Source organism: Varroa jacobsoni, unplaced genomic scaffold (assembly GCF_002532875.2).
Source record: "Varroa jacobsoni isolate VJ856 unplaced genomic scaffold, vjacob_1.0 scaffold_245, whole genome shotgun sequence".
Lineage (NCBI taxonomy): Eukaryota > Metazoa > Arthropoda > Arachnida > Mesostigmata > Varroidae > Varroa > Varroa jacobsoni.
The window spans coordinates 80,608-97,259 of NW_019213147.1; the positions used below are offsets into that span (position 1 = coordinate 80,608).

The 16,652-nt window shown below is 38.1% G+C and overlaps 1 protein-coding gene and 1 long non-coding RNA gene across 7 annotated transcripts in view; one reads left to right on the forward strand and one right to left on the reverse strand.

Moving 5' to 3' along the window:
- Positions 1 to 16,652, forward strand: part of LOC111258547 (uncharacterized) — a 127,574-nt gene that overhangs the window by 68,046 nt on the left and 42,876 nt on the right. For all 4 annotated transcript variants that reach the window (XM_022829914.2, XM_022829913.2, XM_022829912.2 and 1 more), the window contains one exon: positions 5,820 to 5,902. In XM_022829914.2, coding sequence (XP_022685649.1) covers positions 5,820 to 5,902 — 83 coding nt within the window. The remainder of the gene's footprint in view (positions 1 to 5,819; positions 5,903 to 16,652) is intronic.
- LOC111258548 (uncharacterized) overlaps positions 3,882 to 16,652 on the reverse strand; it is a 17,929-nt gene continuing 5,158 nt past the window's right edge. For 2 of the 3 annotated variants that reach the window (XR_002679055.2, XR_002679054.2), the window contains exon 3: positions 4,903 to 5,562. This is a non-coding gene — a long non-coding RNA (uncharacterized LOC111258548). Of the gene's footprint in view, positions 4,809 to 4,902; positions 5,563 to 16,652 lie in introns of those variants that run through there. The other variant, XR_015310187.1, reaches the window with a different exon arrangement.

Consider the following 16,652-nt stretch of genomic DNA (forward strand, 5'->3'; position numbering starts at 1 on the left):
CTCCAACAGGGACTGAGGCAACGACAATAATAGTAACTGCCTCTATAGAACTGTACAAGCAGAAACTATGGTCACAGCTACTTGACGGTGACAAAATAAAATTCGAAAAAAAAAAAAGCTAAGGGCTTCAGCTTTATTGTGAAGCCATTGCTCTAGTATCACATCATCCATTAGTGTTGACACTTCGACTTGATTAAGCTTCGTCTTTATCTTAATAGTGGTGCTTTATTACTATTATTATGGAAATGAAGATAATTATCACGGTCATGACCACCGCTTCTGTCAGCGTTCCTGTGTCTACTATGTATGCTGTTACTACAGCTGCGTTTAATGTTAATGATGCATATGCCTACCCGTCGGCGTCTGGTGAAAGAGGACCAGAGGCAGTACGAAACGACTCGTAGAGAAACTGGTCAGGGGTTGAGCATTACGGGGTCGTCGGCAGACAAATCTTCGCTTACGCCCAACGTAATCACTGACTCTTTAGTTTCTGAAACGAAATACGCCGCACGTGCCCAAAGCAATGTGATTACGGTTACAGTTGTATTCTTTTTTGCTGTCACACAAAGACACGTGGAACAGATTTACGTGTGCTATAACCAAGCGACGATGCTGTCGGCGTGCTGTGACAGGAAGGTTCCGCTGTGCGCAGGACTCCCATTCGATTTCACTTATGAGTGAAACAATGAAAATGATGAAGTTTAGTGGTGATAATGAGCCCGCTCCGCGGATGGCGAATCCTCGATCTATGCAATGTCTCGAACGGTCACAATTAGTTAAATGATTTTATTTAAATAAGATTTGATTTTACTATTCATGGTTCCTATGAAAAGGTAAATCGTAGGAATATAAAAATCAGTTACAGTTATGAATGGGCTAGAAATATTTTACAGATTATAATGGGTGCGTCCTTAGTTAATGACGACGTTACGCTGATGCCAAGTGTGTTGTAGAGCCAAAAGTTTTAAGGCACTTCAGATACTAGAGAGTCACCCAAAAAAAATGATAGAGTTCGATGTATACTATCGATGTTTTTAAATATTTCATAAAATAAGTGAATTTCAGCTTATGTTTTTCTGACTGACTCAAATCAGTTGTACTCCAGGCCTCTACAAATGTAGTCAAGTGAGCGATGGTTCTAACTAGCGTAACTGCTGCTGCAGCAGCATCCGGACAGTTTCTACATATTTACTAAAAATAACATTTGTTGTTGTCTTAAAAGACAGCCATTTATTTTTACTGTGGACTATTCGATTCTGTCATCAGCACGAAACGCTATTCATTTCCTCTCGCCTAATTAAGTTAGATCGACACTAATGACAAACAGATCTGCAGGCCGACACAAGAGCTCAGTCACTGCGTTAAATAAAAGCCAGGTTTCAATGTCTCATTAAACTATTTCCAGAGGCAAGCGATATGACGAGAACAAACAAAACACTAAATATACGCAGTGGCGCCCGGACCCGTATTGATCAGCCCCATCGTTAGGAATCGAATTTGTGCATTCCTCGTCATCAGCAGACGACTTTTGCATCTCTCTCTACGGCTGAGCCTCATCCGCAACTGTCGACACGTCCACAATAATTGCTTACATGCCTTTGTTCAAGATGTAGCAATCGGAAATTAAATACTACAGGTACATATATATGTAAACATATTGAGATATTCTATGTGATGATGTTCCGGATTGTAAATTGGGGAAACTTCAGGCAACGAGCTCAGATATTGACAACAACAGCAACGACGACATGAAGCAACAGATACCGTACGAACCGTTTGGGAGATACTGATACTGTTCGCATCTTTTGTGCAGAGCACGACGCAGCTACGTTGTGTAGTACAATGTAAGAAACCCATTTCAGGCGTGCCAAGGAGATAATATTCAAGTAGCGCGGGAGTAATCATAAGATGGGACCGGTCGGGTAACCACAGCTACCGCTACTGAAGCAAAAATTGCCGACGACGCGTACCTTTTACGGACGCTATTTACTAACGTTATGATGACGCTGAAATTGTTTATGATGATGACGGCGTTCTGTTCAGTTCAGTTTCCGCCCGTGCCCCTATCGCTCTTCAACTGCTCGCAAGCATTATGAAAACGATTCAAGGTCGTAGTCTCTCATCAGTGGAACAACAGAAAACTCATACACAGATACACAATGATTTCATCACTATAATCATTGCCACAGCACGGAGTAGGACACAACGATGGTACATTGTATACTCTCCCATAACCGCCCTTTGTAATATCAATGTCTCATAATAACAATGTATGTTTTTGCTGTTTTTGTTGGACTACAAGCATCTATGTTACGTGCATCTAAACACCAACGATAGTGTTACACAGCGAGGAATAGTACTCGTACATTTTCTAGCTACAGTATGGAATAGTACTTACTAATCATAGGTAATGTATGTGATCATATATGTATATGATAATAGCGGAACGCTTTGTGTGTCACGTCATACGTAACCCTATGCAGTAGTAATATAACGGATGCGGCAGAGCAGTCGATATCGCGGTTTTCACCATAAGTATCGTTCCTATATATAAATTACGATCCGATAAACATGCGGATCAATAATCTATGATGTTACCTTAATGATGGAGCATTATTTTGACCTTTTTGTTTTTGTCGACAGATGTTTTTCTGCCGTAGGATTTTTCACTATTACATTGGATGTGATTTAAGTGTGTACGTATCGGGTGATAAATTGGCGATACAATTGGATTGCTATAGAATCGCCATTGGACTCGGGTTTACGAAGCTGCCCATAACCACTGCACAAGGGCCACATCAATTATTCTACTTTATCGCCTAACTACAGTATAATATGATGTGACGTGGAAAAGGACCGCCACATGATTTTTCGAGGTGACAGAATGCTTTATTTTCCAGTATTTCATTAAAACTTCAATATACATCAGATGGCAGCATGCAATGCGTTATCTGCAACTAACCAGTATTTCTGATTTCTGTTTGACTTAATATAAAAACAAGAAACCTGATGACGAATGATACTGCTTCACTCGAAATCCATTCTGGGCACTGGTCTTCCACTGTTCTCGCTAGACCTCACTCCGTTGCTGGCATCCAATGTGTCATCGATTTTATCCTCAAACGGGTCTCTTTTCAAAAGCTATTTTGTATACTACAGCACTGAGGACGGCCGATCAAGCAACCAGCCCAAAAGTTGAACCGAATTCGTAATCAAACCACTGATCCCATTACAAGCGAGCTTCTTTTAGAGTCAAAACAGAGGATAAAAAATCTTTTGCTTTTCTGCTAGTTCTATGCTGGAATGAAGAGATTAGGTCTTATGGCATACCACAACGAAGGTAAACATTTTGCCTGCTTCCCAGTGAGTGACATTTGTCAGCCGTGCGATGCGACGTACGTTAGATCGATTTGTTCTTTTTGCTGGTCACGAGCTCTGCGGCAGATGAAGAAGGCTATTTGACCCAGGATAGCTGCGACCATAATAGAGGTATTCGCGGTTTTCATATTTTCAACGGCCCATTTGCTTGGCGCGGATCAGCCGATGGTAAACTACACAGGCGAGAGCATAGCACTGCAGGGCGTTTCTGATAGATCTCGGAAAGATGTTGCAAGAGAGTTTTATCCTTATTATTTTTTGGAATATTGGAAATGTTTTCCTGCGTAGTCGAGATTGGCATTGTTCTACAATTCATCTAATCTGGGGATGGGTCATTGAAATATTTGGACAGTGTTGAACCATTAAGTAATTATATTTATAGAAGCCTTGTTTAATCTTGACACAAAACGACACCGCAGTTTCGAACCGCCATTCATGTTGCACTGTCAAGAAATTAAGAGCGTTGATGGCGTTTATAGACAGTGCTCGACACCCGGCTAAAAGCTGCCATTTTTCGCACCTTATCAATATATAAAAGCTGTAACACAACAGTTTCAAGCACTCGAGAACTCCTCTTCAGAATACTTTGTTATTTTGACTTTTATTATTTCTTAGATTAGATATTTATTAGAAATATTTTGATAACATTTCAAATCCATTTTGTAAATTTAGGCGTACCGCAAGGTCTTCCTAGCACAACGTTGCGTAAAGTTATTATCTTGCCTAAGTTACTTCAAAAAAAGGAATTCGGAAACGTAGCCACTTGATTTCATCTCTGCCTGCTGTCTCTCGTACAAATAGGTTTGCCTTAATCGGCTTTGCGGCGGGCGGTAAAGTGCCGCGAAGAGTTCCTACAATACTTGGATCTTTTTTTGGTTACAATTTGGGCTTCTTAAAACTAAGTTTTAAAAATTGTTTTGAACTAACAGAAAGCAACTGCCCACAATCGATGGAGATGATTCTGTTGACTAACAGCTAGCAGCTGGAAAAAGGAAAAGTTATAAATGGACTCCCACTGTTTTATAACATTACTACTGCTAGAAGTCCAAATACTAAACATAACATATATGGAATCTATTGAAAATTCCGTACAAATATATTCTAATTGCTTTCATAAAAGTCTGTTCCATGTTACTGTTTTAAATAAGCTGTCAAAATCTAAACCTAATCTAAATCTCTGGTGCCGGTTTAACCTAGGACAAATTTGATTACGTGACACGTGCGTTAGTCTTGATCCTTTACAGATATATATATTTCCAGATTTTCCGTTAATCTATATTTTTGACTGCTTCAAAGCTCCCCAGGCAGGATATGCCTTAACAGAATGTCATGTCATAATACTAGTAGTGAAGGTAATAGGCGCCCAGGTTCCGGTAGTCCTTAACCAGTACCATGAATGATCTCGCGTTGTCATAGGGTGACATGATAAGCTGTGTGAGAAGGGAACGCGAATCAGACAAGCCACATTTTGTAAATGCTTGTATATATGTTATTTTCTAATTCTTACTGTAACAAAGAGAAAAATTCAGCACCATGGCAGACTCGTCACATAAGTCCTGCGTAGCACCTCTAAAATAGCTGGTTGATAATGCTCTGTAGAGACAAATGCCATATCTACTTTCTGTCGTGTCATTGGAAAACAATTGAAAGTACATATGTGAAATTAACTGCGATATACAGGATCAATAGTTCAGAATTCCTACTTCGCTGAGTATATCTGTCAACTAAGTAAAGATTTTCTGTAACGATCATTATTTCAGTTCTCGTTTCTAAACGTTGAGTACAATGAAGTTTTTTGAGCAGACGACAGCAATATCAGTCTGTAATTATGTCCTGTACTTGCAATATTAAAGTCAGAGAATCTCTTATGCTTAAAGTACTATAGTAATAAGTAATGCTAAAAGTAGTATGTAAAAGTTTTTTTTACACATATTGTAGTCTCGAAGGTCTACACTCTTTAACATGCATCTGTTTTTTCATATACCAACTTAAGCTAATTACAACCAGAACTGTCTAAGCTACTGTTTTTTAAGGACAACTCATGTTGAAGTGCTACACGATATTAATTTATAGTGAGCTAATAGCAATAGTGGGAAATCATTCATTACAATTTGAGTTCAAGCGGACCAAGCAACCGGACTATTACTACATATTCTTGATGTCTGCGATGTCCACGGGTTCGTTCTGCGAACGGAAACAAAAAAAAAAAAGGATTTAAGATAAATAGGACTAGGAGAGGAGGTAATCATACACCAAGCTAGCTACCAGCCAGAACGAATTACGGTCGATTTTTCGATTCATCCTTGTGAAAGCTGTGTAGGACGTACACATAGCAAATAAGTTTTAAACAAAAATTATTTGCTGCTATTGCATAGGATTTTTATTTACTATTTTACTTGTTACTTAACTGTAATATATTGATTCGCTTTTTGATTTTACAGACGCTGAATTCAAGGGAGCGACGGAAGTCGTCGCAGGGATTGAAACTAACAAAAGACCTCATCGGAACACCGTTTAATTTCAAGTATGTACTTTGTTGTTGGCACAAAAACTCGATGTAACAAACCAAGAATTGAACATGTAAATGAATTATAATAAATCTTTTCTTCTGCAGTTCGTATGACAACATTCGTAGAAATATTTTTTGACCATAAACGCCGGAAGAACTGTAGAGATTCTCAACCACCTACTGAAATCCTCGAATACTAATCGTGAAGTTATTTGTATGGGGTGGCCCGGTACGATGATACGGAAATGAAATGTTCGTATTCACTGTTTTCGACTTCTTGAAGCTTTTTTTTTGCCGTTTAGAATAAGATATTGGTCATGCGCTTCGTTCTGACAAGATTTTCGAACCTCTTCGGCGTAACGTAATTTAGAGTAGAACGACATTGACGTTTGGTTAAATTGTGAGAAGTCGATTTCGATAAAATTTTGCTGATTCAACGTTAGTGAACTGTGGTCTCAATACGCTCTCAACTCAGCCAAACATCATAAGAAGTTGCGATAGTTTGTACTATGTGCCACAAAAACTCCTATAGGAGAATATTCAATAGTCTTAAACCGAAAAAATTTTGTAGTGGTCGTAGGTGAAGAAATGTCTGGTAGATGTTTGGCCCCAACTCGACCCTTAAATTTCGCATTATGCTCTTTATTTGTTGTAAATTGTTATAAATAACAATTTTCCAATTAAATCAACAATTAGTTTTCTAAACGATTTTACACTAAATAGCAAAAAAACCTATATAAAAGAACCAATCTACATCATAACAGAGGAAATTCAGCAAAGAGTGCGATTTAGTGTGTCCTTATAAGATCTAGATTCGTGAAAAGGGAGAAGTTACTAATTACGTTAGTGTTCCTTTTTTTTTTTGAGTCACGTAATCTGAAGAGGTGCTTCTGGGAGGAACCTAATTTGCTCCCGAGACCTGATGGGCTGATACTATTGGAGAATGAGGTTACAGAATTTTAGCTATCTGTCAGTCCACCTTAAAGCAATGCAACTTCACCAGACTAACGTTAATGGATCATACATCGAAAATAATTACGTCCGTTTTTGACTAATTAAACAAACAAGACTTGCAAGTATGAAGATCAATGTTACCTCATATAATCTTTAAATATAATATAAAATATATAATAAGAATCCCTGTTCTCTCAATATTAATTATAAAAAAATAATTTTTATTTACTTCACTTTTTAAATGTTAACTTCTCTAGTTCTAAAATAATGCAAGTGATAGCTCTTTTAATTCGATTGCCCAATTTATGGGTTTCATGTATGACTAGCAAAAGCTAACGTCATATTCTTAGCGCAGCCCTTCGATTTTATCGAAATTAGGGGATTATGGGTTGTACCGAATTACGGCTTTCGCTGTATGGAGAACAATGAAATCCCTAATGAAGGGTAGATACATGTTACTGCTTTCCTGAGAGGAAACAGCAAAAGGAGAGCTGTCATGAAGGGAAGATTTACATTAGATAGTTTCTCAGCGATAAATAATTTGTAGAATCCTCAACAAAAAACAAACTTGTTCGTTTTTTTGATGCAACGAAAGTCATAGCCATATAAAATCTCATGGGCAATTAAAATGCGACTGCGTACACATCAAACTAAATACTAGCAGTCATTTTTTCTTTTTATTTAGAGTTACGACAATTCTACATTTACCTTGTTTCACTTGAGCTGAGATCCATACAAGTAAAAATACTTGCTTAGAATTATAGTTAAACGATACGTCTCGTTGTACAATAAAGGGAGTCATCAAATCGTTAGTGTTACTAGAACCGCGAAGAACCTTTTTCCAGTTCGTACATGATCGGTATCTATACGCTGAAAGAATATAATCATATAAAGGGCAAGCCTCGAACAACGAGGAATCCTCGAGGAGTTTTCGTTGTTCTTAAAATAAACTAAGGATTGAACCAATCATTTGATAATCGATTTGTCCCGGATATCTCGCATTCTCTGTACGGGACAAGACAACGCAATGCAGATATCGATAAGAGTCGTGAATTTGTTCACGTTGCTGAACCTTAATTGAATAATCATTATTTTTAAGTAATCGTTAGATTTACAGTAATGTACAAACATTCTCTAATGTTTGCACTCTCTCTAGAGTCGTTAATTCACGCCCAGCAGCAGCAGCAGCAGAGCTCCTTCGATTAACACTTGTTCGATGTTTGTGCCATGCCGCTCAGCAGTAATTTATAAAAATGCTATCTACCTGGCTCATTTTGAATTAGATAGCTTCAAGATAATGCAGACGCTAGATAAGTGGGGGTTATATCAAGAGCAAACGATTAGTCATTTAATTGCCGAAAATGCGTCAGGTGAGTTCGATAGAAAACTTCAATGTGGAATGCTGAAGCTCTACTACGATCAGCAAAAACCTTGCTTTTATTTTCTCACCTTTTTAATAAATGTGTAGCAGTTGATAATGAGTTCCGTTTTTTTTTTTTTTTTTTTTTTTATAGTATAATAGCGTTATATTAGCATTATGATAGCAAGTATTGTATGAAAGGTTTATCGTATGTCACTTGTATTTAGTATTCTGTATAGGTGACCGTAATGGCCATACGGGGATTGAGTCAAACGAATGACGTAAGCTGGACTATTGTCATCGATAATACACTGTCTTCATCTTACTTGTCCTTGGTTATATCATTTTTTAACAATGTCCCAATATTATTTTCCGGCCAATGAAGGTCATCTTCATTAAGAATCATAATTGATTCATTATTCTTATGCCAAAAAAGATTCAACTTTGAAACTCAAATAAGATTCATGATTAAATTATTGATGCCATCAGGATCTGACTGTATCTGCTAAAGCCATCTGTAAAGTTTCTCCAATTTGGTGAAATTTAAAAAGTAAATAGATGTGAATATTTACTTGTTGTATGTAAACAATGAAAATTGTTACTCAGATATTGATCCAATATATACTCGTGGAACTTTGGTTGCTTATTTTATAGGTAGATAGGTTCTTATAAATAATTTATTCTTTCATATATATATAAGCAATGAATCAAAGCACATAAAGTGCTAGATAACTTTAGCGGTTAGGCCTATATCTTCGTCTTCGTTTTCTAATTACATTTCTTCTTCTATGCTGATCAGTATTTTTTCCGGGTCTGCATAGATGTGTTTAGAAAAAGAAACAAACAGGGATTTAAAAGGCTTTTTACCTTTTGTGCTATTACTATCCTCGTAGAAAGAGAACGTAAACCTTAGCTGCGAAATAGTGCTACATGGGATGCGGGCTGATGTACACGGCTAAATACTTTCCTGTATCACGGTTCATTTTTAAGAATGAGCTTTTGACGAACTTTTAAACGCGTGGATTCTCTACATGTTAAGTAAGAATAAGAATTTGAAAAAATATGTACAAAAAACGTGAAACGAGTGACTAACTGAAGTTAAGTACATTATGGGGTAATCGCTGTAAGATAACGTACAATTCTCTGCAGTATTTTCTAGGCATTCACTAAACTATATTCACTTTCTATATTTACTTTCTATATTTACTTTCTATATTTATTTATTTAGTTTACATAATGATTTATTTCAGAAGGCCCACGACAGTTTGCGGCGTCTTTTTTTTTTTTTGAATAACTGATCTCCAACAAGAAACTTATCTTAAAAGTTTCTATGCCATCTTACCTAAATATACATTTATATACGAGGAAGAAATAAGCTCCGGTTGTTTATATGTATACTCAATTAATATGTACCTAAACTTATCGAATACGAACATTTAGAGATGTCGAATGTCGGCTTGTCTCTTCTAAAATCAAGCTTTTTTTGAACATCGCCCAAATGCAAGTGTACAAAGCAGTACCTTCCCGCATAATGCAATCTACAATCTAATGAATACATTGAAATGTACGAAACGAATGTTCTGTCGAGTTGATGAAGACTAAGTTGATTTCCAATTGCTATTCTGTTTTCAACGATTGCCCATCTTTCCCGTTAGTGATGCATAGGTGACGTCACCGTTATGCAATTATATATGCACATTTTTACATATTGTCTTCATGTAAGATCTACTTCACACCCTGAGATTCTATGTCTTTCGTATTCTAGGGCTGATAGTTCCAGTATGCACTAAACAGAATGAAGAAGCAGCATTGGTACAGTGTCATCACTGAATGTAGACTCTACTCCAAATCCTGTGCACCACAAAGGGGTTAAGATATGAATTAGTTTCATGGCCACGTTTGGCTAATTAAGATACTACTCATAATTACGGGAAACAATAAGACGTAGAGCAAACTATTTGTTATAGTTCTAATCCAATGAGAACAACTTAGAACTTATTTAGAATATGGATTGTTCTTTGGCTCATTGCCAACAATACAGAATCATTGCTTATAAATAAGCTAGAACTGTTAGACATGTTGGGAAAAAAAATCAAAGGTTTAGCATTTTAAACTCACCACGTACTATGATTTGTAGGCGTTGTTCATATCGCGGTTTATTAGAGCCATTTGGCTATTGAATCATTTTGTCGGCGAAAACAAATTTTCTTCTGCGTTTGTTTGAATATTTTCTATGTGTTTTTGTCGGCTGTTTATTACGCATTTTGCATGAAGTAGTGTGAAACTATTCTTAATTGCTTGTTTTTGCTGTTATAGTTAATATCTTAAATAGGAGATTACATAATTTTGCTGTAAGATTGTATACGAAAGAACGTGTCGTGTTTTTTTCTAGTACCTGATAGCCAATATTCTACTGCTCACTGTTGGCTGAGCTAATTTATTGGTAGCCAGGTTGTAAGTATTTAAGCCACGTTCATATAAATTTTTCTCTACTATAAAGTGTTGCTTGCAAGTGACGGCTCTAAGCAAATGTATAGTTCCTTGAAGTACCTTCGCGAGTCTCGCAATCCAGTGCAGTCCCATCTCTCCTGTGACTATGCCATCGTAACTTATTCAAACAAAGCCAGTGCCTACTAAATTGATAATGGAACAATCAGTGTCATCACAAAGCTTATTTACATTAATAAAGTATACGTTTCGTTATTAGCTTTCTTACATAACCATAAATATGAAAAACATTACGTACCAATCTTACCGTAGCACAGTAGGTTACGTGGAATTATATAAAGAATATATAGGGAATACTTCTTGGATGGTAATAAAATAATAACTTTAATTATTGAATTCGAGGTTTCGAGGTGTTTCCTTAAAGACAGTATCTAAAGCATTTTTTTAACATTTTTCTGCAATAACCGATTGCAAGGTACAGCGCGACTTATAACTGGGAATTTTGACTCAATTCATCTCTGTACCAATACCTTTCAGCGACGAAATAAAAAATTAGGCAGATGCATAGACCAACGGCAATGAAAAAAGGTAAAGCGCTTAGCTTTCCAGTTGTTCGCTGACGTACGTATTGAAAGTTGAAGGAGCAGGACTTTCTTAGGCTCAACAATTTCTCTAAGGAATAAGAAAAACTCTATTACAAGGAATTCTTCTTAATCGAAATGGCTTTTTCAAACGCACAAACATAAGCTCGGATATGGCTAGGATCGACCCTGCTTCATTACATTTCAGGAAATCAAAGAAACTACTGGGCTTTCAGAAACGTATTTGACACCAACAAACCTTGTCGATATAAAGGAAAACAGAAGAAAAAAGAAGTACCCGAATTAGAGGGCTGAAAAATTCGTTGTGTCAGTTTTCTGTCATTAGTTTGACTATGCGAAGCACAACAGACTCGCACGGCAATCGCATAAATCTTTTGCATGCAGACTTTTTTGACTTGACGTGGCTCGTTTTAGTTTATCGGCTGCTAGCTTAGATTCAATTTTACCTTTGCTTCTTATTGACCTGTGGTTGAAATTTAGTACGGCTCTTTCGTTAGGTGCGCACGTCTGCAACCTGATTCACAGACAGGACTGACACGCGTTTGTTTCTGTTAGAGGTCTATTACAGCGCATTTTTTCGCAACGGTACTACTGCGACATGAGCAAGTAGCGCCAGCGCTTCCGCCATTATTATCGCCACCATAGGTGTCATTTCCATCAGAGTACTATGACGTGTATGCAACACGTATGCATGCATGCCGTACCAGAGAATCGTAAGAGTGAGTTCAAAGTTGAGACCTCACTTAGTAGTGTGCGCCTTCACGACCACCATAGTCGATAGTAGTTAGTCAGCTAGTCGATTCGGCGATCTCATGGGAGATCAACAGGCAATTGTTAAAGCTAGAAAATACACCACCGATGTTGAGATGGACGACATACGCACGGTGACAATTGGCTACACAGAACGGCGTCACCGCCATGACTGCTGCCGCTGTCGCTACCTGCGCTATATGGATCCTTTATCTAATCGTATGGATACTACTGATCTGATCCACGTTGGGTGTATCTGTGTTTCTGCATGTGTGTGTGTGTGGTATGCTTAGTTCTGTTTTGATTATTAAGCTTGCTGCCGACACTGACGCCTATCCGTAGCTCCGCCGATACCCACAGGACGCCCCAATCTCAACACCACAAACATACACAACTATCCGTCCAGATAGCCATAAAGTAGACACTGAAATTTCCAGATACAGATAGATATGTAATCTATAGCAAATCACACAAAAATACAAACTCAGTAGAGGGACGATGATGAGGAAATGAAGACGCTGATAGGCACGAATAGTCCGTGTGCTATACTCTATATATATAATAGTTAATTCTTAACCCCTTCGTTTATAGATCTATTGATAAATGTCTTCGGCCGAACCATATTAGCCGCTTTCAGTTCATGTAATCAACAGTTTACTTGATTTATTTACTCTACGTTTTCTATTATGTGTAAGAGCTGTAGGTGTATATATTGGTCGGTGTTGTCGTAGTAAATAAGTAACACAGAAGGCCTAGAAGTGATGTTTCTATATCTGAAGTGTAGGCTCAGTAGATGAATTTTTCAATCGGCTTGTCTACATACAGACGTAAGCATGTAGCAGAGGAACAGGGCTCCTCTAAAGGCGAAATGGCCGTTGTGCTAATCGACGTAGCTATCGATGGAGACTGAACAGAATTTTGTTTAGCTGAGGCACGTAACTGCTTATATTGTCTCTGCTGTCTGTCTGCCTCTCGACGGCAAACGGACGCCAGACCAATCCTCAGTTCTCGTCTGGTACTCAACGCTAGAGGCTTGATGAAAAGAGAAGACAGGGTTGTTATAAGGAATCCGCGATTTGTTAGACCACAATGAGCGGGTGAGACCGTGTGTCAATGGGCCACCAAGTCGAACTGAAGTAGGAGTCTTTACTGGAAGCGTTTGGCATCCGTTAGCGTAATTCGGAACGGGGGCACGGGTAGACTTCTGTGCTGTGCCAGTTCTGTTAAATTCTGGTCAGGGCAATGAAAGAAAGTTAGATTGCTAGTAATTTGCTATAGTACTCCTTTATTTTACACATAACAGAACATAGAGCATGGCCAGGGTAAGACTCGAGCAAGAGGGACGCCCTTTTGTTGCAGAAGAGCATTACAGAGGCGTACACAGATACGCACACCAACATATCCAATCCAGGCCACGATATATTAAAATGGTAACCAATCAGCTATTAAACATTGTCGAAGTAGCAGCGTAAATAACGCCACAGCACTACAATATCTATCCAGCAAAGTAGACGCATGCCGCGATTGTCGACGTAGTCGCGACTGTAGTAACAGAAGCCGAATATAACTCTGAAGTATGGCAGGCAATACTATCGCGGAAAGCGAGACAGTACTTCAGGTTTCTGCTCGGGCAATGTCGTTTTAAGCAGGAAAAGGGAACAATATGTAAGCACATGAAAAATTTGAGTGCTATCTTGTCTTCGAGTTGAACAGATAAATAGCGTTTTATCTCATTACCGTCAAATTGTTCGCTTCTCAAAGCACACTCCGCTCATGAACCTCGCCGAACAAACCGCAAAAGCGGATCACTACGTTTAACAATCGGTATATTGTGTTGAAGTCTCAAGTAATACTGAAATTTTCCATGAAGTGAGCAGTTCGCGGGTGGAACAACGCATTTGCAACGCAGCCAGAGACGTAAATGGATTTTGCAAACACACATCGTCATTGACATTTGTGTGTAGACCCGTTTTGATCGGCAAACGTTGATGGCCGCCTATGTCGTTAATGTTATCGTGTCAGATCGACAACTAGCGGAACAACAACAACAACAACAACAGAAATGAATAGACCAAGCAGAATTACTGATTAGCACACAGATACCACAATAGTATAGCTATAATCCTAGTTCGCTCCTAATCTTTGTGCTGTGTCTGTCAGCTGTTTTGATCGCAGAATCTTCAGATGAAGAACAACGTCTGAGTGTGACAAATTTGTAAATCGCGTTATCGGTATTGCTGATAGTTTGCAGCATTCTATCCAGAGTGTAGATGCAAATAGGATACAAATTCGGCCGCTAATGATTTTGAGTGGGTTGTTCGTATACATGACAATATACTCGGAATTTTCAAACATTATCATGTGCTGCTGCTGCTGCGGCATCGTATCTACTATAATTGTTATATGAATGTTACGTTTGTTTTTGGCTCCTATACAGAATGCGGGTCTGCCTTCATTAAATGATTGTACGCTATTATGCTCCTGATGTGATAACTTAGTAGTAAGTAACGTATTTGTCTGCTAATCTTAAAAATACGTTGCGGCTCGCGGATATAGAGGATCTGTATCCATATCGAGGTAAAATCATTGAATGTAGGTTTGAGGCGACTGTACAGCATATAAGATCGTGTAAATATGTAGTATAGTGATGTGCATTGTGCGATAGTTGCAGATTGGCGCAGACGTAGAGGCAAAGCAAAGGTCTGCAGGATCCGGAAGTTAATGATGTCCGTCATCTGAGTAAGAGCGGAGACACTGCTCTTTTGTCTGTTGTTAAACGTTTGCTTCGGCATGCGGCTGAAATTACGAAACTGAGTATAGCTATATCGGTTATATAATTTAGACTTTGAACCTTTTGCGTAACATACTTGCACGTTTACCCAGGACTGAGTACCCAAAAAACTATAGGAAAAACACCACAAGGAAGTCAGGTAATGAATTATATCTAATTTGAGGTGATTTTTGTCTAGCGATTACTTGACGTGAAACCATTTCTTTAGTTTTCGATCCTAGCTGACTCGCAGGTGCCTGTACTGAATGTGTATAGTACGTAAAGCTTTTCATGTGTCCTTTCAAAGATTTTCGTGCTCTTGTCTTCATTGTTTCTGTATCATCATCGACATCAAATGTCTTCGCTCTTATTCAGATAACGGATATTATTAACTTTCGGATCCCGCAGACGTTTGCTTTGCCTCCACGTTTTCGCCAAGCTGCAACTGTCTCACAATGCACAACGCCTTTTTCTTCAACAGATTGCCCCTATCAAGTAGTTTGTATCGCCTCCACTCAGTCATCTAACTTTCGTCATGTATATGTATAGTACAGTTTCCACTCTTCTTCTGAACTACCATTATAGTTACATAGTTAGTCATAGCTATATGGTCGACAAAAAATTGAGACATCATCCATTTTATGTAGGTTACTCGTATATAATCGTTAGATTTCACCTGGTAAACGGAAGGTGCCGCCGTTGTATTTGGATCAAGCAGCCTTGACTTTGGAACAATACACCACTGGCCTTTGTGACCACGAATTCACTTGGCCAGCCGCTCACAAGGGTCCTGATTTACATGGCGTCGAAGGGTGTACAGTTTGAAATTTAGTCTCACAAGCATAAAGAGAAAGTAGATGAATCAGGTAGGACATGAAATAATAGTAAGGCATTGAAGCTTGAATAAATGCCATATTCACATCAAAGGATGTCATTGAAGATAATTTTGTCAAGCTTCGAAATGTTTGCGATCAGCCTAAAGACGACAATGCGACTTCTAACTTCAATCTTCTATGAGGTTATATATTTGATCGTTTGGCTCGAATACTAGGTGTTATTCTATTTTTCTAGAGGTGGTCGACTTGTGTGCATTTGTGATGATCGAATAGATTAAACAGACCAGATGTTTCTCTATAAGAAAGACTAAATAAAAGCCAATCAAAACTAGCATGTTGTTACGATACACAACCTAAAGGTATCTAAAGAGGACAGCATCGATGACGAATCAAAGAAAGCAACCTTGTTTCTTCTGATGCATCATTCAATTAGTAGGTTGATCGACTGCGAGAATTCGGCCATTGAAAGTTGTATACGAAGTCCACTTGAATCCATTGGCCGGCTTATTATACCATTATACTCACTCATCAATCCAGTTTTCATAAATGCTATAAAGCCGTCCTTTCTTGATCTGAAATCGGCTCTTAGTACCAACAATCATTACCTGTTACATTTAAAATAGGACTGAAACTCCGGGTGATATATACGTACTCTGATCAGAGTACGTTCAAAACAGTCGGTTGATTTGCGTACATGCATTTGGTCTTAAAAGACAACATCCATTTTTTACAAGTTTTTTTTACCATATACATCATTAAGGGCATAAAGAATCATTTGCGACTATCGTGGAAGTAACACTATACAACTCACAAATTAATATGAGCTCTTTTACTGTTTCCACTTGTTTCCTAAGTTTCCCGCAAGCGAATGTTAACATTTGTATGTTTTTTTATCTTTTTTTTCTAAAAAAAGTCTGTGGCAATTCAAACGGCCATATTCAAGAGGGGTTGCGATAGTTTTATCATTTTATCTATGTATTTTTGTACTTCCCACTTAGTTTCATTAAGCAGTCCTTTTTTTTTTCGTAGGACACATCGACTTAGC